The 23,244-nt window shown below is 43.2% G+C and overlaps 1 protein-coding gene across 2 annotated transcripts in view; it reads left to right on the top strand.

Annotated features, from left to right (window-relative positions):
* Positions 1–23,244, top strand: part of SLC22A23 (solute carrier family 22 member 23) — a 94,080-nt gene that overhangs the window by 5,714 nt on the left and 65,122 nt on the right. For both annotated transcript variants that reach the window (XM_048938470.1, XM_048938469.1), the window contains exons 2-3: positions 8,331–8,434; positions 13,694–13,848. In XM_048938470.1, the coding sequence (XP_048794427.1) occupies positions 8,331–8,434; positions 13,694–13,848 (259 nt within the window). The remainder of the gene's footprint in view (positions 1–8,330; positions 8,435–13,693; positions 13,849–23,244) is intronic.

Here is a 23,244-nt window from a genome sequence, read left to right as displayed (position 1 = left end):
TGTGCTTTAGCAGTTTTCTCTCTGCTTACTCTGGCTGCAAGTGTGTGATTGTAAAAGATGCCCTCATCGTTTTCTTAAAGCAATTGTTAAGGAGGATGAACTGGAATTCAGGAAAAGCATTTAATCTGGAGCTGGTCATGCTGTTTGTCATGGTAACACTGAGATGAGAATTACAGGCCAGCTGGTTGTGAAGGTGTCCGTTTTCAATGAAGTAACATCTGGAATAGCATGAGATTTGTGGTTTTCCTTCACTTAAAAGCCATTGGCTTAAATTAAAGCTTTCCAGATAAATTCTAGAGAGCTGCTAAATTCAGAAGATGTTGAAAGAGATTTAAGCTTTCATGTTGCTTTGGTTCTGTTTTCCCCATTAGCCTTCTAGTTTCCATCCATGTCCCCCTCTGCAATACCTGGTGTCCCTGCCTGGAACAGCCATTCCCCTGCTCCTTCCTGCCCTTGTACTCCTGCAGTGTAGCTGCATGTCTCAGGGTTATCCATCAGCAACTATAGGTAAAAAAGGAAAGTTCTTTTTTAAATTTCTAATCTTATCCTTGGGAGGAAAGCTCAATATGTAGTATGGAGGTGTTTTTTTTTTTTTTTTTTTTTTTTTTTGGCTTTCTATTCTGTATTTAATTTACAGCTGAGAGAGAGCCCTGTATATGGGTTGTCCCAATGAAACACCAAGAACAAAACATCAGATAAATGAATATTTTCTGGTACTTGTTCTTGGGACACATATTTGGGCACACAAGGAGCAGGGTCAGGAAGATCAGGAGTGCTGCTTGTAAGGTAAGTTCACCTTACCCAGCAGCATGTAGTTTATAGCTACTCTTGTGCACTGTTTCAGAGCACCAGGTAGGTGGTTCAGTTCCCTGAACCAGGTGGTTCATCCCCAGCAGGATGGGTGTAGAGGAACTCATTTTGGCTCGAGTACTGTCTGTGTTCCTGTGCAGTACTGTGCTGCTGCCCAGTCTCCTGTTGGCCCATGGGCTGAAGTTTGTGAGGATGTCTGCAGCGTCACGATGTCCAACCTGCAAATATTGTTGAGGATTGGTCTTTCTTACCTGAGTTACAAAGAGAGGGCAGGGTCATGGCCATAATAACTTCATGTCACAATTAAGGCGTCCGATCTTTTTATCTGCAGCGACTGAGCAAGTGTTTCTCCTGACCAATGGCTTCCTTTTCTCATCTCCTTACCTTATCCCCGTTCAGGAGTTTTGTCCCATGCTTGGCATTTTTGAGATTTTTCTCCCAGTACTTAAGAAGGCCCGCGTGGTTTGTTTCAACTGTGTATTGTCCTGAAAAATACTGGCCTTGAAAGTGTTAACTTGGTTTTGATAATCAAATGATAGTGAATGTTAATATTTAACTAAAACATTGTGGATTCTTTATGTATGACTTCTATTTACAGTGCTTGGACCTGTTCAAGATAGCAACTTGACAACTTGTTCAGTTTTCTATTTATCTGGATCATGAAGTCAGTCCCACCAGAATGTGCCTTTCCAGAATAAGTGTGGTTAGCTAAAAACTGAGGTGTGGCCTTAGGACACGGTGAAAAAGATTTGTCTTAGTCAGTTCTAGTGAGAGGTGTTGTTGTCCTAGTCTTTCCATGTGCTTGGAGGGTGGCAAACATCTGTGGGTATTAAAACAAAGCATAGGTTTGAAGTCGGTCAGATCTGTGACAGTGGTTTCCCTGTGATGTCAGAACATATGTAGAAAAGGTGCAGCACAGATGTAGAAGGGAGATGAAAGTATCCTACATGTGAACGTAGTGTCCGTGGTGTCCATGAAAGCTGCAGGCAAGACTTTCTGCCTCCCAGTGCTTTGATCTTAGATGATATTATGGAGTTGGCAAAAGAGGAAGCAAATTACAACAGCTGGAAAACAAGTTAGTCAACTAATCTTAGTAGGGTTAAGTCTGGAGAAGATCAGAATGTTTCAGGATAAAGGGAACTGCTAGTGAAAATGAAAGAAGTGATAGAGAAGTGGGTGGTATGTGGATGTTACTAAAACTGATTTAATCATGTTGAGTATTCACAAGACTGTCATATGATTAACAAATCACCTTTTAATTGTTAGTGTATTAGTGATGATTATTTACCTAGCAAACTTCCTTCTTCCCTGTCCCAGTGGGGAAAAGAAACAGATCTGAGATGGGACCGAGGCTGGGAACAGAAGAGCTAATTGCTCCTGTTTAAAAGATGGAACTGTAGATTAGAAGAAACCTGTCTAGTTTTGTAGTGTTTCAGATTGCATCTCCTCACTGTTGGATTCTGCTGGCGTAGTGGTTATTGAATAGCTTGGAGGGTCATCTTCATCTGTTGCATAGACTAACGAGTAATTTGGTGCAGAGCAATGAAATTTTAAACAGAAGCCTTTTCTGTGTTAACTTAGTGACTGAGAGACAAAGTCAGTTTCTGTGGTCTTGTGTATTTGAAGTTTGTGGCTTGTTTTTTTTTTTTTTTTTTTTTTTTTTTTTTTTGATCACACCACTTCTGGAGCAATGTCACCACAGTGGGGAGAAGACTGCCTCAAGTGAGCCGTGATAAAAAGGCATCAAATACTTTCGTATTTGATTCGTGCACATAGATGTGAGTGGGGCAGCTCGGCTGGCAGGCATGGAGGTGGGGCGCAGAGCAATGCTGGAGGAGCACAGCAATCAGCATCGCATCACAGGGCCAACCTGTTTACCCTGAGGTATTATAGAGGGCATTGGCTGACAGTATCTTAACCTACCTGGTGTGTTAGGTTTCCCTCTTTGCGAAGGAGCTGAAGTTTGCAAAGCAGGTGGGAGAATTGTCTTATGTATCAGTGTTTGTGTGGTGATGTGTGGTGGTGTGGCACCCAGCCTGTGTGCTTTATTTGTAAGGCTGAAATACCAGACTTTAAAAAAAAAAATGCTTCAAAAATTAGGGTAGAAATTTCACAGCGGAGTCGTGTCTGTCCCAAAGATGAATTCCAACAACTTCAGACACTGTTAGGTAAGCTTATGAGATCAACGGTTGTGTACTGTTTTGAAGGTATGGAAACAGTTTTCATAGGTACGTGAAACTGCTTTCATGCAACACTGTGCAGTCTAATTATATCTTTCTGGGAAGCCTGCTGAGCACATGTCCTCTGGCTCATGCGTCTGCTTCTCTTTCTCTGTCCCCTAAACTCCTGACTTTGTGGCATAGTGAAAAGTATGTACACCCAAATGGTTGATACCATCCGAACAACTCCTTGCTACCTGAGTAAATGTTCTTCCAAACTTGGGCAGTTATTAACCTCCTCCCCAGTTCCCCCAAATATCAGTGGATGCTTGCTTAGTAGTAATTTTAGTAGAAGCATTTATTTTAACATTATTTATTTAACAAAAGCATCCACTTAGGGTGAAGTTGAAGGAAGTTAAATATATGGGGTGCTTGGAAGTCTAGTGTCATGCAGGAAGGAAGTGTCTTGAAAGCCTGGTGTTCTGGGTTCAGGCATTTCAGTATAGGAGGTGTACGTTTCTTTGTGTAGCTCTTGAAAGCAAACATACAACAAACGCTTTCAGTAGTGGTTTGCTGGCCTTCTTGTTGGTTTTTTTTTCCTTGACTCTCATTTTCCAGGTGAATCAGTTCCTTGTCAGTACCTGACAAGAACATAGGGCTCTTGCAGGGATTTCCTCTCATCAGTGGGAAGGACTTACTTTGGAGACTATTGCTTCTGAATGCGGCTGGTCAAAGAAAGAGGAATTTATTGTTGTCCCTTTTTCTGAAGCCTTTCAGGATTATTTGGTTTATATTTTAAACCTCAAATCACCATTTTGAAATGTGACATTATACTTACAGCTGGCTGTATTGGTGATCAAAAGTGCCAGGTGTTCCCAAGAACAATTTATTGATGCTTGAAGTACATTCGAAGATTGGGGAGTGTTTTTGCCCAGCTGTGTGCTCAACAGAGAGGCATTGCTGCCCTGAGCCTTGAAGATTAAAAAGATTAAATGCTCTTTTGTTGCTACTGCTGACAGGAAGGAGAGGCTGGAAGTGTGGCGGGGCTGCCCCTGTTGTATTTTTTGTCTTGATTTGTTGTTGTTCTGGTGGTTTTTTTGTTCAAGGATGTCTGTCAGTAAAACCAACTCTGTGCTGTGCGACAGTCTGGTGTGTCTCTGGGTGGCTTCTTGTGCAGCCTCTTCTGTGACAGAGCTGCAGGGTTACTTTCTGTAGAGCTGAGCATTGTGATGTTTTCTGGATCTTGTATGTTTTCTCAAACTTTAATGTTAAAACACAGCCAGGTTGTTACTTCTGGCGGGAGACTGAGAGAGGAAGGAGAGGAGAGTTGTCCTGTGGCGACCCATAGGGAGTTCTTGTCACTGTCCTCTACAGTGGCTGTGACTGTGAGCACTGCTCCAGCACTGAGTTACTGGGAGAAGGCATTAGTAGTACGGTAGAAGGACTGACTGTTCTACTTCTTTGGTTGGGTTTGGTTTTTTGACTGTTTTATTTCTTTTTTGGGGGGGGGGGCGTGAGGCGTGAGGGGGGTGGAGAGGGGGGAAGAGTATATTTGCAGTTTTTCTGGTTGTACTTTGGTCTACTGACTTGGAGTTTTTCCTCCAACAGTAAGGACCTGGGGATTGTTTTGCTTTTTGTTATATATAGGGTATGAAAAAAAAATCATTCTTTTTTTTAATAATTTTTATTTTCTATGTAGCTTGTTTTATTTGTTGTGGATTTTTTTTTTTTAAACTAATTTTGTGGTTCAGATTTTTGGGAAAAATACTGAGAGAATGCAAAGGCATTGTAAACTCTCACTATACAAGGTGCTTACGTAGAAATGGAGAGAAAAGATGGGTTCCAGAGCCATGTAGGGAAAACCACCAAGGTCTGGTAATAAAGTGATGAATCAGGAATAGGTGTCAGTGACATGTAATTGATTCTTGTTTCCAAACTGCCATGCAGCTTAGCAGCATGGGGCTTCTCGCCAGAGGGGTCTGGGGTGCCCCAGCTGGCTGTGGCGTACATAACATTTAGAGGCTGGGGATCCCAGGGTGGCACCTCTTCTCCAGGGACTAAGGAAACAGGCAAGGAACAGGTTTTACATTTGCATTTTACTTGCCTTAATTTCACAACAAATCTGGACTTGCTGTGTGAGTCCTGTTCAGACTTCGATCTCATGTATGGGATGGTTACATCTCAGGTGCATTAATTTTTGCCACGTGTCTTCTGAAGCATATTTCTAACAGTCCTCAGGCTTGAATTTTGGCTTTTGAAGCACATTGACTCTCTGCATGGGTGGTGACTCACAGAGATCAGTTAAACATCAGGATGCTAAAGGTGTGACTCCTTAAGCTTTGACAGAAAGTGCTGTCAGCATGTAAAAAACACTTGCAATGTATTGCACGTCTGCTCAGGTGAGATTCTGTACGTTGTTAGAGAAGTTACTTTTTTTTTTTTTTCTTTTTTTAGATGCCTTGCCATGTTTTGTATAGCTCTGGGTGTTGCCTCAGCGTATCACTTTATCACATCTTTTGCACTGGATGGAAGATAGAAAAACCCAGGGTTCACTGTGAATTTACCAGCGCCCTTCCTTCAGGCTGCGGACTGGTAACTCCCAAATGGGAGAGAGGCCATGGGTTTCTGCCAGAGCAGCTTCAGGATTTACTGGTCTCCCTGCTTGAAATGCATTAGTCAGCCTTTTGTAAGAGGTGATAGGAGGTTAGTGTCTAGTCTCTGGCCAAAACAGTATTCTGGTGCACGTTTACTTAGAGTGCCATCTGAACTGCCCTTCCCAGTGTGCAGAGACATGGGAGCTTGTGCTTGTTTGTGGAGCAAACCTGCTTGTCCTTTTTGTAGGACAAAGCCACTGGTGCTTGTAGTAGGTCGCACTGTATAGGCAGGCCTTGATGGCTGCATCTGTCTGTGCCCCGTTATGCTGCTCTCATGGACAGATGTCCATGATGTTTCAGATGATGTCCATGATGTCCAGTAACAGATGCTTCTGTTCTCAATTGACTCACGCTGGGCTGCAGAGGGAGCCTTCAGAAGGCAGCAAGTGGCCAACCATGAGATTAGCATGGAAGTAGATGTTTTTGCTTTCAGAGCGGCTGAGGAGTTGGGCAAGAGCCTTGAGAGCAAACAGACACATGGTTCCCAGATAGCTTATCAGAAAGTGTGCTCTGGGCATCACTGAAGGGCTTGCTGAGAGTTTAACCTTTCTTCTGTTTTTAAGCTCCTGCTCTGTGTGCTAAAGTGGACAACTTAGTGTGTGGCATGTTGTCCTGGCCTGGAATTTCACAACAGCCCTTTGTGAAGCTTGTTCTCCTCCAGCCATGAACCTTCACCTCCGCCTGGCCTGGCGTGCTGCGTTCCCTGTCTGGGCTCTGGTGGTGGCCAGCCATTGTGGCTGGCAGCGGTAGGCCCTGTGGGTAGATCGGCCTCGGGTTCTTTTTGTGGTGTTACTGCTCGTCTGACAGTAATAAGATAAAAATAAGCAACTTACTGAGATTGTCTTTAGGAAGTGCTTGTGTATAAACATGGCTATCTTTAATGCCTTTAATTTGTAATCTGTATTTAAGGGATTTCTCATTTCTAAGTGCTATACAGCCCTTCTGGATTGTGAAAATAAGCCCAGAGACTTCTGAAAGTTTGCCTGGAACTCAGAGGTACTTCCTAAATGTGGCTTTGTTTGTAGTTTGCCTGGACATTTTTGTTGCAAACTAAAAATTGATTCTTAATAATTGCAGATATGAAGTGGAAGAAATGTAATTCCTACTAAAATACTTTGAAGATGCCAAGAGCTTCAAAGAGCAGTTCTCACTGCCTTGCTGAGCTGCTTGCTGTAGATAGCCAATAGCTATTTGGTGGAGAAAAGAAATACCCATACCGCTTGCTTCTGGTTGCTTTGTGTGCCTTCAGTATGCAGCTTGCAGAATGGTGTAGAGAGTCAGACAAGCCAGTACAGTGACAAACTCAAAAATACATGTAATGAAAACAAAAGCCTGAGCCTAAGTGTTTGCAGAAAGCTGGCACGTTTCTTTTAGGCACAGAAGAGCTATGCTGCATTTTGGGGAGGATATCTTCTGTGCTGTTGAACCAAATGGATGAGTCAGAGCTGTATGTCATGAAGATGCCTAATGCTGCAGTGCACCTAATTGAGCTCTTTTGAGGGAAGGTTTGTTTTGAAGTTGCATCTGACTTTTGAGAACAAATTCATGTTCTCATTTTGCATGATTGGCCGTTAGATTTCAGTTAATATTTTTGGGACAGCCACTACAATTACATTATACACAAGCAGCTGTTTGTTCTGTTAAGTTTTAATTCTGGAGCATCTGATCCTCCAAAGTTGGCTGTACTTGTTTTTTATTAAATGTGTATGGCTACTGTTACCATCAATATTTGAACACTTTACAAACCACCAGCAAACATACCTTCCTACATTTATCCAAGGATACAATAAGGCTATCTACACTTTAAGCCCAAGAGACACTAAGTTGCCTGTCTGAGAGCAATGAGGATGTTGGGCTAAAGCCAGGAATGCAGCCTGGCTCTTCTTAGGCTTTTGTCCGAGCCTAAGAGGAAAAAGTCTTGAAGGTTAGGGAAGCCAAGGACCTTTATTTTTCCCATCTTTCTCATGGAAAGGTGGGTGTGCCCTGATAATGTGTGGGCCTCACAGAGTGGTCCATTTGGTCTTTTGGATGAAAAGGGTGTTTTTGGTATTAGGGATGGCTCTGGAATGAAAGTTTGGCTCCTGTCTGATTTACGAGCTGAGATGGAGGCTGCTGTACTAAAGCTCTCTGTCTCAATATGAAGAGCTGGTCTGATAGGACATATCATTAGTCTTTGTCACCTTCCGCATCTCAGGATGCTCTTCTGACAGCAGAAACATCTTCCCATTTTGCCTATGGGAGCCTGAAACCAGAAGCCACTAGGATCTTGTGGCAAAGGAGCTACTTTTCCTGCTGTATCTGAGTGATGCCATATCAGTCAGTAGCAGAACACCCTTCCAGGTTGTGTAGCAGTAGGTGTTTGGGGGCGTTATGGTGGTGTGCCCTAATTACATCAGTAGTGCTGGTTGCGTCCCATAGTGTCTAAACAAAAGTGGCCTAAGGAGGGAGAGATTTCTGTGCTGGGAGCTCCTGTTCTGTAAATAAGGACCTGATTAAACTTAATCAAACTAATCTTTATGTGAACTTCATGGGATTTGGGGCTTGATTTGAGGGGGAAAGCTTTCCCCTGCTGTTTCACAGAACTGCATAAATTTCTGTCACTCATGCTAGGAATGAAGCTTGAAAAGCAGTCTATTTTGGTGTTAGTATCTTCTAAAAGCATGTGAGAATTTCACAACTTATTTTGTTTTACCTGTCTTTCTTCCAGTGGGATCTTGTTTGTGATTCTGCCTGGAAAGTCCACATTGCAAAATTCTCCCTACTTGTAGGATTAATCTTCGGCCACTTGATAACAGGATGTATAGCTGACTGGTAAGTGCAATATCTTTTAATGCAGTATATCAATTAATGTCAGTATTAAATATTGCTTAGATTTTTATCTACTTCATAAAGAACCTTTGCTTCATGATGTTCACGTTCTGAAAAGAATGTGACGGACAGTTTAAAACCGTTTGTTAATTGCTTGAACTGAGTAATGTGCTCCAAGGTAAGTAACAAGAAAATAAGCTATTTGATAGTTGACTTAGTTATTTCCTGCTGGCACAATTTATTACAGCTGTAGAGCTGGTGTGTAACTATGCATTTGTTAATCATATAAGTGAAGCCTTTGGTTTAGGGTTTTCTTTTTTCTTCTTCTGAACTAGGAGATAAGGTAAAAAGAAGTTGAGAGCAGCAGTGATTTGACTTAATACAAGAGAGTTGTGTAATGTCAACCCTGTGCTTATACAGTGACTTTTGAGAGTGGTAAAAGACTGTTGCAAACCTTTCAATGTTCCATTTTTAAAGTTGTTGTTAAGCAAACATTCTGAATTAGCGTTAAGGAGTCTCAGATTTATGTGCTGTTGATATTGGGGTATTAAACACACAAAATGCAGTTCCTTAAATAACAGTACTGAAAACACTGAGGTTCCCTAATTGTTCAGAAAGTTCAGTTTTTATGCAAAAAGCGGGTCTTGTAGTGCAGGAGAAGGGGAAGAAAATTAAAGCCCTGATTCAAGTGATTTAAATAGAAACTTGCAGAATCTGAAACAATAGCTGTGATGCCGTCCCAGTCATTTCAGTGGCTTCCAGCACAGTTGCCAATGTCAGTGCTTTAGATGGCCCCAACTTAACTATTCCACTGTTTGCTAAACCAGGAAGGGAAGGAGTTGCTTAGTAGGGAAATTCTAAAAAGCCCCAGCGATGGCTCATCAGTCAACGAGTAGAGAAAAGGCTCCCTGCAGCGGTGCTGCAATGCATCTCAAACTTTTATAGCAAAACTACACCTTTTTCTTGAACAGTCATTAAATGTTTTTAGGCAAGTGAGGAATTATGACTTCTCAGTGAAGCAGGGAACAGGCATGGTGAAATACAATTGAATTTGATTAAAATGCTGCAGTGAAACAGGGCTGTAACAACATGTAGAAAGTATAGTAGGGAAACAAATGAGGGTTCTCTTTTGTTTTTCCAAAATAGGAGTTTGTATGGAGGAAGCAGACTTGCTGCCAAGCTAGGGATATGCTGCTGTAATTGACAAGTCAGTCACAAATAAGTGAGCAACTAAAGCACTGGCTGCAAGGGAGAGGTGCAGTAAGCAGATTTAATAGCTCTCTGAGAGAGGAGTGCCCAGTTCTGCCATCCATTTCTTTCCTTAGTGTGTAGTTTGCTCTACCACGTTCTTTTTCTGTGTTTTCCCTACAGTGACATTATGAGAGTTTAAGGACAAACAGTTTGACAGATGTAATGCTATGGAGAAAAGGGTAATTTGGTAACTGGGGGAAGAGTGCACCCTTTGTCCTTTTGCAAGCATTGCATTGCTCTGGCTGCCACCAGAGCTGATCCCTGTCGTCCTCCTCTCCCCCCATCTCCATTGCCATCTAATGTAACTGGTGCACCAAGGTAGTCCTGCACTGAGATAGTCCTTTTTCATTTGGTAGGGCAGTGGTGCTACTGAAAGAGCAGCTAAACAGTATTTGCTTTGTTATTCAATCACTGTTTGAATTTCTTCTGAGATTGGGGGTTGTGTGGAAAGACATACAAAGGGGATTGTACTTGTGAGAATTTTTTAAGTCAATCCAAACAAGAGCAGGCAAGATATGCCAGGTTGATATACAGAAGTGCTATAATCTTTCAACATCCTCATTTCACCTGTATATCACTATCTAGTTTAGGTAATCAGAGGAGGCTTTGGGTGTTGGGTTTAGATTGGTTGATTTATTGCTGTTTGGTTGTGGAGTGTGTATTTTGTTTTGGATTTTTTGGTGTTTTTTTTTGTTTTGTTTGTTTTAAGCCCATAAGAGCTTTTCCTTTTTGAAAGGTTTTTGAAGCTGCACGTGGCAAAAGCATAGTATGCATTATGACAATTTGCTAAGTGGACTGAGTGGTCTGTGATCAACATACAGTAGGTGGTGTGCAAGCTTCAGTAGCTGCGTGTGATAAATCCATAGGAGGAAGATCTGCAAACTTGTTAGGCCGTGTAAAAACGAGCAGTGTCCAAAGGCTGAGTAAGCTGCCTGTTTGGGCAGGGTGCTGCTGGCACTCTCGACTCAGAACAGGAGCTGTAGAGGTTTCTGCGGAAGGGTCCCTCTGGAGCAGGCACCCTTGGTGGCTGTGTGGCATCGAGACAGAAAGCCTGTGCCTCTTCCTGCCCTGCCCTGGTACTCCTTGGAGCCTTTGTGTCAACTCAAATCCCAAAACTTAGAGAGCCTGCAAAGAATGGCACAGGAAGAATAATCAGATTGGCTGAAGGACCAGTCTTCTCAAGGGTGGCAAGGCTCGTGCGTAAGAGCATGGGAAGGACAGGTCCTGTCCTCAAAACATTTGTCTTTTGCCCTGCACCTCTGGTGATACTGGAAGTATCTGACGCATCTGCATATCACTCTGCGTAGCTTGCAGGTTGATCAGAAGCCTGTGGTTGCTTGTATTCCTAGTTATTTACCTGTGTAGGCAGAATTTAACATCTGATATAGATAATAATATGCGATGCAGGCTGAGACTGTTGTGGCATGGAAATCTCTCTCTGAAGTAGTGTGGATGGCAGCAGATAGCATCCCAGGGCTGTTTTACAAGGGAGGTTGTGTATGGTTTAATCTCTCACAAGCATTTCTATGCAGTGTTAGTCAAATAACTCTGTCTACACATAAAAGGCTTTATATACTTTTAAGACAGCATCCTGTCAAAACGCTGCTGGATCACCAGCGATGTGGCTGATAGCTGCCCTGCAGTTCTGATTTTTATTTTTACTTTTTGAGGAATGTAATGAATTGTGGGATGAGGAGAAATGCTAGCTTTGTCTCTGGGAAGCAGTACTAAGGGGCACGGGGCTTTCAGAAGCCCAGGAGGATTTCCCGATTCTTTGTTAGCAGCAAACATTCATTTGCATAATTTGTATAATGGTAGGAGAAATTCCAAGCCCTAATGATGGGTAACCTCAAATAAAGAGGATAGGGGAGGAGAGGAAGGGAACTGGTGTCTGTGAAGCATGGAGCCTTTTTTAATCAGCATCAGGAAATAGCAGGTCAGGCTTGTGATGAGAATTAAACTCCTAATTCCGAGGGCTTGCCTAATGCCTTTCATCTATAAAACGCTTCCACAAATACTAATTAGTATGAATTGCAGCTTGACTGTTACGAAAACCAGGCTGTGAAATTCTGTGCACATCACTAATAACACAGAGTTCGTGGTTTTCGTATTCAAGGCTTGGTATGAGGTACTTTCCCTCCCTGCCCAAGTGCTGTGTGCCCCATAAACACAAAATGTAAAGCACAGGCATCAGCAACTGCCACCGTGTCTACCATGCTCCCAGCACATTGCATATCACTGAGGGGGAAAAAAGCTCACCCTGAGGCTCATCTCTCACTAGCTACGTTTGCACCCTGATGAAGAACCGTCTGCTCTGACCTTGTAGTGTCCAGCCTGCTCCCTGGTACTTGCTGCTTTCATAGGGTAGAATATGTTGAGTTGGAAGGGACCCATACAGATCCTCGAGTCCCAACTCCTGGCTCCACACAGGATGACCAATGTTTTATAAACATGGAATGTTTGTTGCCAACGAGTTAAGTCGTGGCGAAGTACCTTGCAGTTGATGCTGCAGTTGGGAATAAAAAAATTAAAACCCAAAAACCTGTCTAATATCATCATCTCTGGTGTACTTTGAAAAAGTGTAAGTGATAATACAATTACTGGTTTGCTTTTCTAGTTTCCAAAGGCATCAAATACAGTACCTCCTTTCCATCCCTTTGTCCTCTATTTCATTGATCTTGTTCCATTTTCAAGGAAAATCCAATGTTTTAGTTGTGACTGCATGTATGAAATACGCTTTACAGCTGCTGGTAACAATCAAATAATTGACTCGAAACACTTCAGTATGTGAAACTGGATTAGGTAGTGATGTTTATATGCTCTTTATTGCGCTGACATTCAGCCAGATAGCTGGCTTGCAGCTGACAGTCTGCTTTGAATGGGTCTGCGAAAGCTGCCTACGAAAAGCAAGTTCATATATTCTTTGTGGAAATGGCATATGGAGCTGACTGAAAGAAATCCTCAGTTCCACTGGAAAACTTGTGGGAGTTGACAAGTTGAAAAATTTTGGAAATCTCCACATAACGATCCAATTTTTGCTTAAAAATAGCAGCGTGCTTTGGTGCTTCATATTACCAGCCTTGCACAGGAGGGGGGAGGGGTGGAAGGGGAGTTATGAACAGTGAGCATGTGAGACATATGAAAGGAATATGAGGCTTTGCATAGGAGCTGACTTCTGCAGCAGGTGCCCTGTGTTTGGTAGCAGCATAGTTCCTCATTGGCACCTGCAGCTGAAAATCATCTCTGCCAGGAAGGGCTGCAAATGCTTACACCTCAGTTGCCAGTGTCTGCTTTGGAGTGGTGTCTTCCTCCTTTTCTCCCTCCTCAGCTGGTTTTGTGGGTCTTTTCAGCCACTGTGGGGATGTGACGTGAATGAAAGAGTGGAGCTCACCGTTTTTCTGCAGGCATTACTATCAGCTGCCTGAGGATAAGGGAAGCAGCACAAGCCCTTTTCTTACATCCAGTCCCTGTTGCTTAGGCTTGTCCTTAATAATGAAGCTATGAAAAGTGATCTTTTGAGCGTGCTTCTCTTGCAGAGGAGGCTAGAGAGCATGTCTGTTGGGAAGAAGAGACCTTTGCAATAAGCTCTGTGGCTGTAGGGAAATAATAAATGCTATCATGTAACATATATAATATAAAACCATCTCATCTGCTATTGAAAGCTCTGAGAAGCTGTTTTTGATCTCCAAGACATTTGTTTATGGTTCTGTTGTAGCTCCTAGTAGCTTCCTTGTTCACTGTTGGTGATGTGCAATTGGTCAACTGTGTTTTAGTCAAGAGGTAACAAATCACATGGTGACCCTGCTTAATCCCACCTGAAGTTCATCTGTCAATGCAAAGCTGACTGAAGAATCAAGTGGTTTTTAGTAAGCAGGAGGGTGGGGAAGATGGAACAAGCATTATAAACAAGTGGGAATATTTAAAAGGCATTGCATGATTTGTGCTCTTTGTAATGCTGGAGTATTACTGGTTTTTAACACTATTTCTCTCTACTTCCTTTCTTATTTTTAGGGTTGGTCGACGGCCCATACTGCTCTTCTCTGTCATATTCATTTTGATATTTGGACTGTCTGTGGCACTCTCAGTGAATGTGACAATGTTCAGCACACTCAGGTTTTTTGAGGGGTTTTGCCTGGCTGGAATAGTCCTCTCCCTGTACGCACTGCGTGAGTATACCTTTACAGCCCATCCAAATGTATGTTTACGGAGTATGTAGCTGTTGTGGGGCATCCTGCTTTCCTACAAGCAAACAATTCTGAATCATAGCCTTCAAAAAAAGCTTCAGCCTGCGTTTTAATAACAAAGTAGGGTTTTGGAACTATCTCTTTAGATTGGTACAAAGCAATGCTAAGTTCTACATTTTTCCTGTCTGGAACTATTCCAAAAATTGCCCTGCTACTTGCAGCTAAGAGGTTTTTTGTCCCTGCCTTGGATTGTGAAATACAGCAGAAATATGTGAGATGAGGAGCCTGATGTCTTCTTATCAAGGCTTCTTGATTCTTTGTAGATCTTGTTCTTGTGTTTTTGAGTATTATTTCAAGGGGGATAAAATCTGAGAGAATCTTGAAGGAAAGCCTATGAGAAATATCTGTGTACTCATAATGTCTAGGGGAGATGCCTGGTAAACTTGTTGTCAGAACATATGGAAGCCCTCTCCAGAGGCTGTGCCTTCAGAGGGTGCACGTGTGGTGCTGCCAGCTCTGAATGTGTCACTGGGATGCACTCCAGGGAGCTCTGTGTGCTTGTGCTTCCTTTGCTGTTTGTGATAAATGGGTAGTACGCCACCTGAGGAAAAATACATCATTTCCCCCCTTTTATTATGGCTCTGGAAAAGTATTGCCTAAATATATCCTGGGACTTGCTGTACAAATCTTCATAAAATTTTATTCACTTCCTACCATAGATGTTAAATCCTTATGGGTTATAGATACTGCAGCATCCTCACTCTGTGTGGAGTATTAAGCTCTACAGTATTTGTTTTTGCGTTTTGAGACTGTGCCATGGGGAAAAGAACCTGACTAGAATACACAACCGTTTATTCTTTTGCACCTCTTCGTAGTAGACAGTACAGTACCCAAGAGAGTTTCACTTTTTTTACTTTGCTTCTCTTGCCTTCAGTGATTTAATCCCACTTTGACAGTGAGGTTGGACCAGATGGTCCCTTCCAGCCCCTACAATTCTGTGATTCTGTAATTCCTAGCAAGAATTCTTCCTCAATAAATAAAACTATTATTGAAGACATGAAATCTTCTTTTGTATACCCCCCCCAGCACTGTATATAATAACAGTGAAACTTCATTAACCCTTTTACTTGGTGACCCTAGAGAACTTGCTAGAATGGAAGAAACCAATGTAGACAAAGTTGTTGCTGAAGCATAACTAGCATCAAACCTAATCTCTACTGTCCTGCTGTGGTTGACTCCAAATGCTCTTCATGATCTTGGCTGTGAAGAAAGATCAAGGACAGTAGGATATTCAGCTGAAATTAGAAGTAGTTTGGATTTTTCACTGTTCATTGAAGTATGTATGTTTTTTCTTGGTTGCTTTGTAGTTGGGCTTTTTATAATTTGTTACGAGAGTCATTGCAACTGAAAATTTTTGTTGGGATATATATATATAAAAATTCCATTATGAACCTGAGAGAGTCTGTGTTGTTGGAGTAGTTTGCCAGACAAGGTCCCATTCAAAAACAATGGAAGGGCAGGGTTAGTCCATGCTCTGTTTGATTCAGATCAAGGGCTTGAATTTGATTTCAGGCCCACCCTCCACCATAACTGAAGAGTTTGCTTGTAACTGCTTACGTAAGTTTGCCCATTGCAAGTGGGCGTGTGTCTGCATAGGGATTGCAACCTTCTGTGGAGTCCTCTTCTATTTCATAGCCTCTTTTCTCTGTTACTGGTTTTGGTTTCTTCCACCGAAGCTTTGGGCCCCAGAATTCTCACTTGGTTGCCCTGAGCAGAACAATAGAAAGTAGAAAGTTTATTCAGCCACAGAGTCACCAGCTGAAGTTTCTGATGCTGCTGTGCAGAAGAAAACTCTACAGGGTTGTACAGCCTGCAGTGGTAATTAGTCTGCCACAGAGATCCTCTTTACACTGTGTCGAGCTCGCTGGCTATGCTTGGATTTATGGCCCACCTCAGGACAATTATAAGTAACCATCCTGATGCTCTAGGAGTGGGAATAGCACCAAAGTGCTGCCTTAGAACATGTTGCTGCTGAACTTGAGTTGCCTTCACCATTCACACCATGCTCTGCTCAACAGCCTGATGTGGTTTTCCTGTGGGTCCCTGCCAGTGTGCTGAGCAAGCCCTGGGACAAGGCCTTGCCTTCTGTGCCACTGCAGGCTGGCTTCAGCAGTGCTGTGAGTTGGCTGCTTGTAGGCTGTGCACATGGGAAAGGAGGCTGCAGCAAGATCCTGTTTGGCCTGTTTTCTTAGGTGACAAATGTGACAGAGTGTGTGGAAATGGCCTCGTGTTCACCAGCAGAGGTTTAGATTGGGTATTGGGAAGAATTTCTTCCTGGAAAGTGTGTTTAGATATTGGAATAGGTGATGGAGTCTGCATCCTTGGAGGATTTAAGAGATATGTGGATGTGGTGCTTATGAATATGGTTTAGTGGTAAACCTGGTAGTGTTGTGTGATGGTTGGACTTGATGACTTTAAACATATTTTCCAACCTGAATAATTCTGTGATTCTGCACAGCATCTTGCTGCTCAGGACTTAACAAATCTGTTTCTTTAGCTAAGACGAAAAGTTGTCATGCAGTTGTTTTAGGGTTTTTTTATTTATTTATTAAACTTTTGCTGGGAAAGATTTCAGATGAGACTTCTGGTGAACCTTCAGGAAGAGATGGTCTGTGCACAGGTACTGGCACTTGCTGTGAATGGGGCAAGCAGAGGAGGAATGAACCTCGGATTTTTCTTCTCAGTGCTGCATTCGTCACCTTGTTTGGGAGAATAAGAGGGAGATGGTTCTTCTCACCTGAATAAACTACAATTCTATGAAACAGGCAGATTTTGAGAGGCTTTTATTTCATGATGCTTCCCACCTCTTCTGCCCAGTGTGCTGTCACTACAGCCTGATGCACAGAACTTGGGTTGCTGGTTCAGTGGCTGTGTTGGCTGAGTAGGAGAGTGCAGAGACAGCAGGGTGGGCATCTCTCATCAGCTGGGTGTGGGGTGTCGAAGCCTGCTGCCTGGCTGAAGGTGGGGAGCTTTGGATTGACCCATTGGGATGGAAAGAGCTGTGTCTGGTCCTAGGAGGAATTGGCCTTGAAAGGGGGGCAAAGGGGAACAACCCTGAGCAGTGGCGGGTGTGTCTGAATGCTGTCTCAGTTGGTGCCTGCAGGCTTTACAGCTGGTGAAGGTGTGCCTCTCCCCACAGATAGCTCTACTCTCTGGCTTCCAGCCCTGTGGGACAAAGTATGCTCAGCAGATGTGGAAACCACAGGAGTCGGCAGCAAACATGACTCTGGAGAGCATGAAGGGTGTGCTGCTGGGTCCCTCTAGCCTGGCGGGGATATTGCTATGGCCTCATACTGCACTTCCCTAGGGCTGTGGGTTTCACAACCCGCATGTGCTGATGCAGGAGCTGGCAGGGCTGCAAGCAGGAGGTTTGCACCCATGCCACTGCCAAGGCTGTGCTGGCATCAGTAGTTGTGTGGGGAAGCTGTCCCCGTTCCTCCAAGGGCAGGGCAAAGATCCTGCTGCCAGCAAGATGTGCCTGGCAGTCTCTTCTCACCTGCCTTTAGGTGTTTTCTGGGCCTGGGGGTGCAGAAGCTGTCATTACCCAGAGCAGAAGCTGGGATGATGGTGTTAATTACATTTAAGAAGGAGGTGGGGGCGGAAAGTATTTTTCTGCAGCTCCCGTAGCAGCACTGGTGATCACACCTGAGATCAGGCAGCAGGAGCTGCGGTGTGGGTTTGCAAGCTGTTTGGTTGTTTCATGGGTGGCTGAACTGCAGATTAGGCTGTGAAATTAGAAAGCCTAGGCTTGAATGGAACAGTAAATAGGCTCTGAAAATAGCTGTGCTGAAAGGGAGACATCTCTGCAGGTTGAAGTGAGGAAGCAGGAATGCACCTCTAATGTGTAGTAGTGGGATGAGTAGGCACATTGTTTTCTCCTTTTCATTGGTAGGTGGAAAAAGGTAGAAACACAGTGAAAAATAATAGCCTGTTTGGAAAGGCTGGAGAATGCTGGCAAAGGTTTCCAGACTGGTTAAGACACCCAGCTGTGATGCATCTTTCTCATTTGTAGTTAGGTCAGCCTAACCTGTTACTTGTGAAAATTACAAGGCACTGACCTGAGAGAGGCTCAGTGTGATTTCTTAAGCTGCCTTTTTGGGTTTTTTAATGCGTATCTTGGAAAGCTGGAGCAGCATTTTGGAAAGCTTGCTAATGTTGAAGAATAAGCTAAGGAGCATGTGGACTCAGGATGTTGGGCTGTGAAGCACCTCCAGACACGCAGCCCCCAACTCCACTGGAGCTGGAGTGGTGTAAGCAATAATTGCTCAATTTTTATTCTCCATTTTCCCCCCCTGACTCTTCAGCAGTGAACATGGTCTTGGTTAGGCAAGGCAGGTGAGGTGCTGCAGGCCACAGGCTCCGAGCCTATTCTGTTCCATCTGAACCAGCAAAATTAAAAACACTGTAGTGTGCCTTCTTCAAATCAGGGGAAGTGGAAAACATCCGGCTGTGTTCCAGTGCATTGACATGTGCTTCAGTTCTGCAGTAACACGCAGTTCTCTTGGCTGACACTTGGTGACAAGAGCAAGGTTGTTAAGCCACCTACCTTCTGTTTACATAACCAGCCTTCTGCTCACGTAATCAGCCCTCTCCTGTTCTGAGTCATCCAACTCGGGTCTGGGAGGGGTGATCATGGAGGGCTCTACCACACAGAAATCCCTCTAAAGAGGCCATTGATTGCTAAATGATTTGGACCTATTTGGTAGAATTAAGCTGTGACTCCTAATAAGAGTCTACTGGCCTTCTTCTCCTCGGTGATTCTTTCCCTTTTTTGCTGTTCAGAGTGGTGTTAACTTTTCTAGAGATGTGGAACCTGCCCATGGAGTACTGTCTGGCTCATTTGTTTTAACCTCTGTGAATGCCCTTGGGGCACTGTGAACACTTTTTCCCAAATTTTGGGAATGCTGTATTGTTTGGGGCAGCCAATTTGAAATAAATGTGTATCTATTCTTAAAATATGCCTAAGGGGAACAGTATTCTCTCTAGAGCTCCTCGGGAGGTTACTATGAGAAATCGTACCTTCTGCTGTGTTTCTTCTTCTGCAGTTTCTTGTAACTGATCATAACTATAATGACATTTCTAGGGATTTTTATTATTTCTTTAAGTTGAGTAACGGTGAGCAGACTTAGAGCTGTGCTGGATGGATGAGCAGACCCTTAGTGCTGCTGTATGTCTGACATCATCACAGCTTTGTGATTAATCGTGGAATTGCTAAGGCTGGGAAAGACCTCTAAGATCATAAAGTCCAACCATCAGCCTATCACCAGTCTGTACTTCCATGATCTGAGAAGTGTGTTTCTTCTCTGAGAAATGCAAGTGGATCAGAGACAAGGATGTGAAAATTCTGTCAGTCATGATTTTTTATTTATTTATTCTTTTTTCTTTCAGGAGACTGAATCTGCTACAGAAAGCTTCCTTTGTTGAAGGCATGCATGTGCCTATTCTGCTAAGTCTGATGGCTCACTGAGTTTTAGCTGTCCCCTTCCTCTGGCTGAGATCTGTCCCCCTGCACCCCACAGAACCTTTAAGCTTGTAGTGCAAGTGCTGGAACTGAGATGGGCAGGAGAGCTCAGGAGCTGCCTGGAAGGCAGTTGGTACACAGGCTTGAGCTTTTCCCAGATGTTTCTTCCAGTGAGGCATGGATGAATGCACATCTTGCTGTTACCTTCTGCTGCAGAAGGAGGAAATCATAGGTTCATAAATCACCTAATGAGCAGTGTTTCACTTCCCTTTCCTACTTTTTCTTACAGACTTGTCAGAAAAATCCAAGTGGCAACAGGATGTGCATAGAGGAAAAAAGTGTGTATGTGGAAGGTGGATGTAGCAGTTATCTGTACGACCTAAAGTCCAGCAACAAATGTCAGCACACAAATTCACATAAATATTTATGTGCTTTTCAAGAGGAACCGTAATTTAACAAGACTAGCCAAATTTCCATCCCCAGTCACATGGATATGACTCTTATTTTCTCACCTACAAATACCATGACCCCGTGGAATTTTTTTGTACTAGTTCAAATTAATTAAATTTCACTCAAAGCTGAAATTTGCAGGCAGTGCTCACTGCAGTATTTCCAAAAATGCATGTTATTTTGTCAGCGTAATAAAAAATTCACTTCAGTTTTAATTCCTGCCTTTATGAATTGTGAGACAAGAAATCAGTTCACTGGATTCTACTGAGTAACGCACACATCTCTGCAAGCACACCTTCAGTTCTACAGCCTGAGCTTAACGCTCTGTCTAAGCACCCAGTGTGTTCAGGACTGAATCTTTGAGCTGCTGATCATACAGAGTTTAGACTTAGTTTGGCAATCTAAAACAGGCAGTCCACTGGAGAAAAGGGGCGTTTGAAGATGACAGCTTGGTTTTGGAAGTATGGCTATTTCCTGATGAAGGGTTTCTGTGCTGAAGTGTGAATGGGAGTGTGGCTCACTGTTAGCTTCATCTGTTCGGGATGTGCATTCCTGCACCTCTGTGATTCAGGTTGGATTACGAAAAAAAAAATCTTATAAAGTGGTAATGCATTGGAACAGGCCAGGGAGGTGGTAGAGTCACTGTCCCTGGAGGTGGTCAAGAAGCATGCAGATGTGTGGGACTGAAGGACATGGATTAGTGTGCCTGGTGGTGATGGGTTGATGGCTGGGCTTGATGATCTTAGTGGTCTCTTCCAACCTTAATGAGTCTGTGGTTTCCCTGGCTCCTGGATGCCCAGTATCTCAGTCCAGCTTGTGTTCACAGGAATTCAGATCAGATAAACCATTCTTGTGGTTTCTCTTTTTTACCTTTCAGTCCTGTCTGTGGCAGAGATTGCCTTCTGTAGAGGCATACTCTCAGTTTGTGTGGTAAAGTTCAGTCATCTCCAGTATAGTCAGACACTGCAGTGCAGATACATCTCCACCAGTGGCTTACCTCACATCATTGACATAACAGTGGGCATGTATTTCATTCATTCTTCTGTGTGCCCTCTGAGGAGGGAGATTGCTGGCAGAGATGGCCTCAAAGCACTGCTGCTTAGCTGTGGATGAGGGGGCATTTGGTGTTGTGAAGGAGGGCAGACTCTGCCAGAGTGCTGCAGTTAACGTGGAGGTTGGTGGCCCTGCATGTGGCAGGGGGGTTGGAGATTCATGATCCTTGAGGTCCCTTCCAACCCTGGCCATTCTGTGATCTGTTGGAAATAAGTACCCAGTGCTGAGGCTTTGGTAAGTTGCTTTTCATGCCAGCTGTTATCCAATCATTCAGACTAATGGTGTGGAGAAATTAGGAGGGTGTTTTCTCTGTGAAGCATTCATTTCAACACATATTTAGGCTTGTGGACCAGGAATCATTGTTTAAAATAAACAGATTAATGAATCTGTCAAGTTTTCTGTGTGGTGGGGAGTACAGTGCTGCTCTCAGCTCCTCTGCAAGGCCCTCTTCCAGCCATAGTGATGTTTTCGCCTAGATCTTGGTGCTGTGCTGGCAGTATAGCTGCATCCTGGGTATGTAGAAGGTGGTTTGCGACTTCATAAGGGAGGTTAGAAGCAAAAGAATCACCAAAAACACACAGGAAGCAGAATCAATAATGTTAGACATGAAAAGCAATTTAAGAAGAAATGGTTTTTGGGCTTTGTGGGTTTTTTTAATTGTAGCAAACAAATGGATTTAAGAGCGACTTAAAAACTGTATGATGGTAGAAGTAGCTTATGTTGCAATTAAAACCAGCATTTCTAATAAAATCCCATTTTGGTTTCCTTTCTAGCTCTGGCTTGAAAAGGGGGTTTAATCTCAAACTTTTGATAGACTCGTTTTTCAAGACAAAAACAGATCTATTTCTAGGAGGTTTGAAGAAAATTAATTAAAGAGCCTCTGGTTTATAAAGCCATTAAAAATAACTCTGCTTTGAAAGTTAAAGAAATAAAGCTGTCATTGTTAGTCACTGATTGGAAAAATGGCTTCTCATGTGTCTGTGGAGTAGAGAAAACCAATTACTGCACTTGAACGTTTTGGAATTTGGACAGGAGAAACTTTGATTATACAACCCTCGTCTCTACCCATGTCAGTCTTTTAGTGTTATGGACCATCCTGTCCTGTTCTTGCTTACTTCATTCTTAGCGGCTGTGATACATCTAGGAGAGAATATGTGAAGTTCAGTCTGCACCTTGTAAGCTTTTAATCTGATGGATTCAACTTTTTAAGGAGACAAACTTCACTCTTCTTGATCAAGTGTTACATCTCAATAAACTAAAAATAAAAAATAAGTATCTGTACAGCTGACATTTGTCCTGACATTTTAGTCTCCTTCCTTGGCTGAGGATAGGTGCTTCAAACAGCTCTGGAGACAGTAATGCATGGCAAGGCAGAGAACAAGAATAGCCTGTGCATGACCCAAAGAGGAAGAGTAAGGAAAATAGAGTACATAGTGCATGCAACAGCTGTGTCTTCTCTCTTTTTCCCAGTAAGAGGGAATGTGACAGATAACTTTTCTGAAAGAAGATATCCGCTCCTATCCAGCAGCAATGAAAGATTTTGTATCCTAGCTATTTCAGAAACAAAAATGCAGCCAAGAGAAGCAGGCTGTGTGTCATGCTAGTCTGTGCAGATCCAGGCAGTGTTGCCCTTCTGGTGCTTTGAGTGACTGGCAGCACTTGCATGGGACGTATTAATGCCTTTTCCTGCTCGGACATCTTGGCATGAGATGTTGTGATGAGAAAGCATCTATTTATGTGGTTTCCATCCTTATTTCAACCCAGGTGTGCGTCCCTGCCTGGTGCCACTCGGCTGCAACCACCCAGCTGGCACCATGGTTCTGGATGCAGAAGTGGAAATCTCTGAGAGAGATCCTACTGGCCCACACAGTATAGTTGGTGGGCTTTTTATAGAGAAGATACAGATCTCCTCCATGCTCTGATCCCTGGAAGTATCTAAACTATCAAAATTACACTGCTGAAATAGACTGAAGCTTTTTCCCTGCTGTTGGAAGGAGATACAAATTTAGCTTGCTGTGGTGCCTTGCTCTAGGTGCAGTTTCATTCTTGAATGCTTGTTGCAGCAATGTGAAGTCTGGAAACTCTCCTGTTAAAAACAGATTAGTCTGTTACAAGTCACTGTGAAGCTTTATTCTGTGTGGGTCATTCTTGAACACGGAATTTAGGACATCTTTCTTACAGGCTTTTCAGAGATTATACTGTGTTTAATTGCAGCTTGGCAGCTACAGCAGGTTTAATGTGTTAGCTAAACGTGCGTTCTTGGACAGGTTGACATTTCCTCCCAGGATAGCTGACTGTTTGCAATAGTAGCAGATGGAAGTCCTTTCGTGTCTTCTGGGCATTAACGTGCATTG

Source organism: Lagopus muta, chromosome 3 (assembly GCF_023343835.1).
Source record: "Lagopus muta isolate bLagMut1 chromosome 3, bLagMut1 primary, whole genome shotgun sequence".
Classification (NCBI taxonomy): domain Eukaryota; kingdom Metazoa; phylum Chordata; class Aves; order Galliformes; family Phasianidae; genus Lagopus; species Lagopus muta.
Note: the sequence above shows the minus strand (reverse complement) of the source record. Positions and strands in the feature narration are given on the sequence as shown.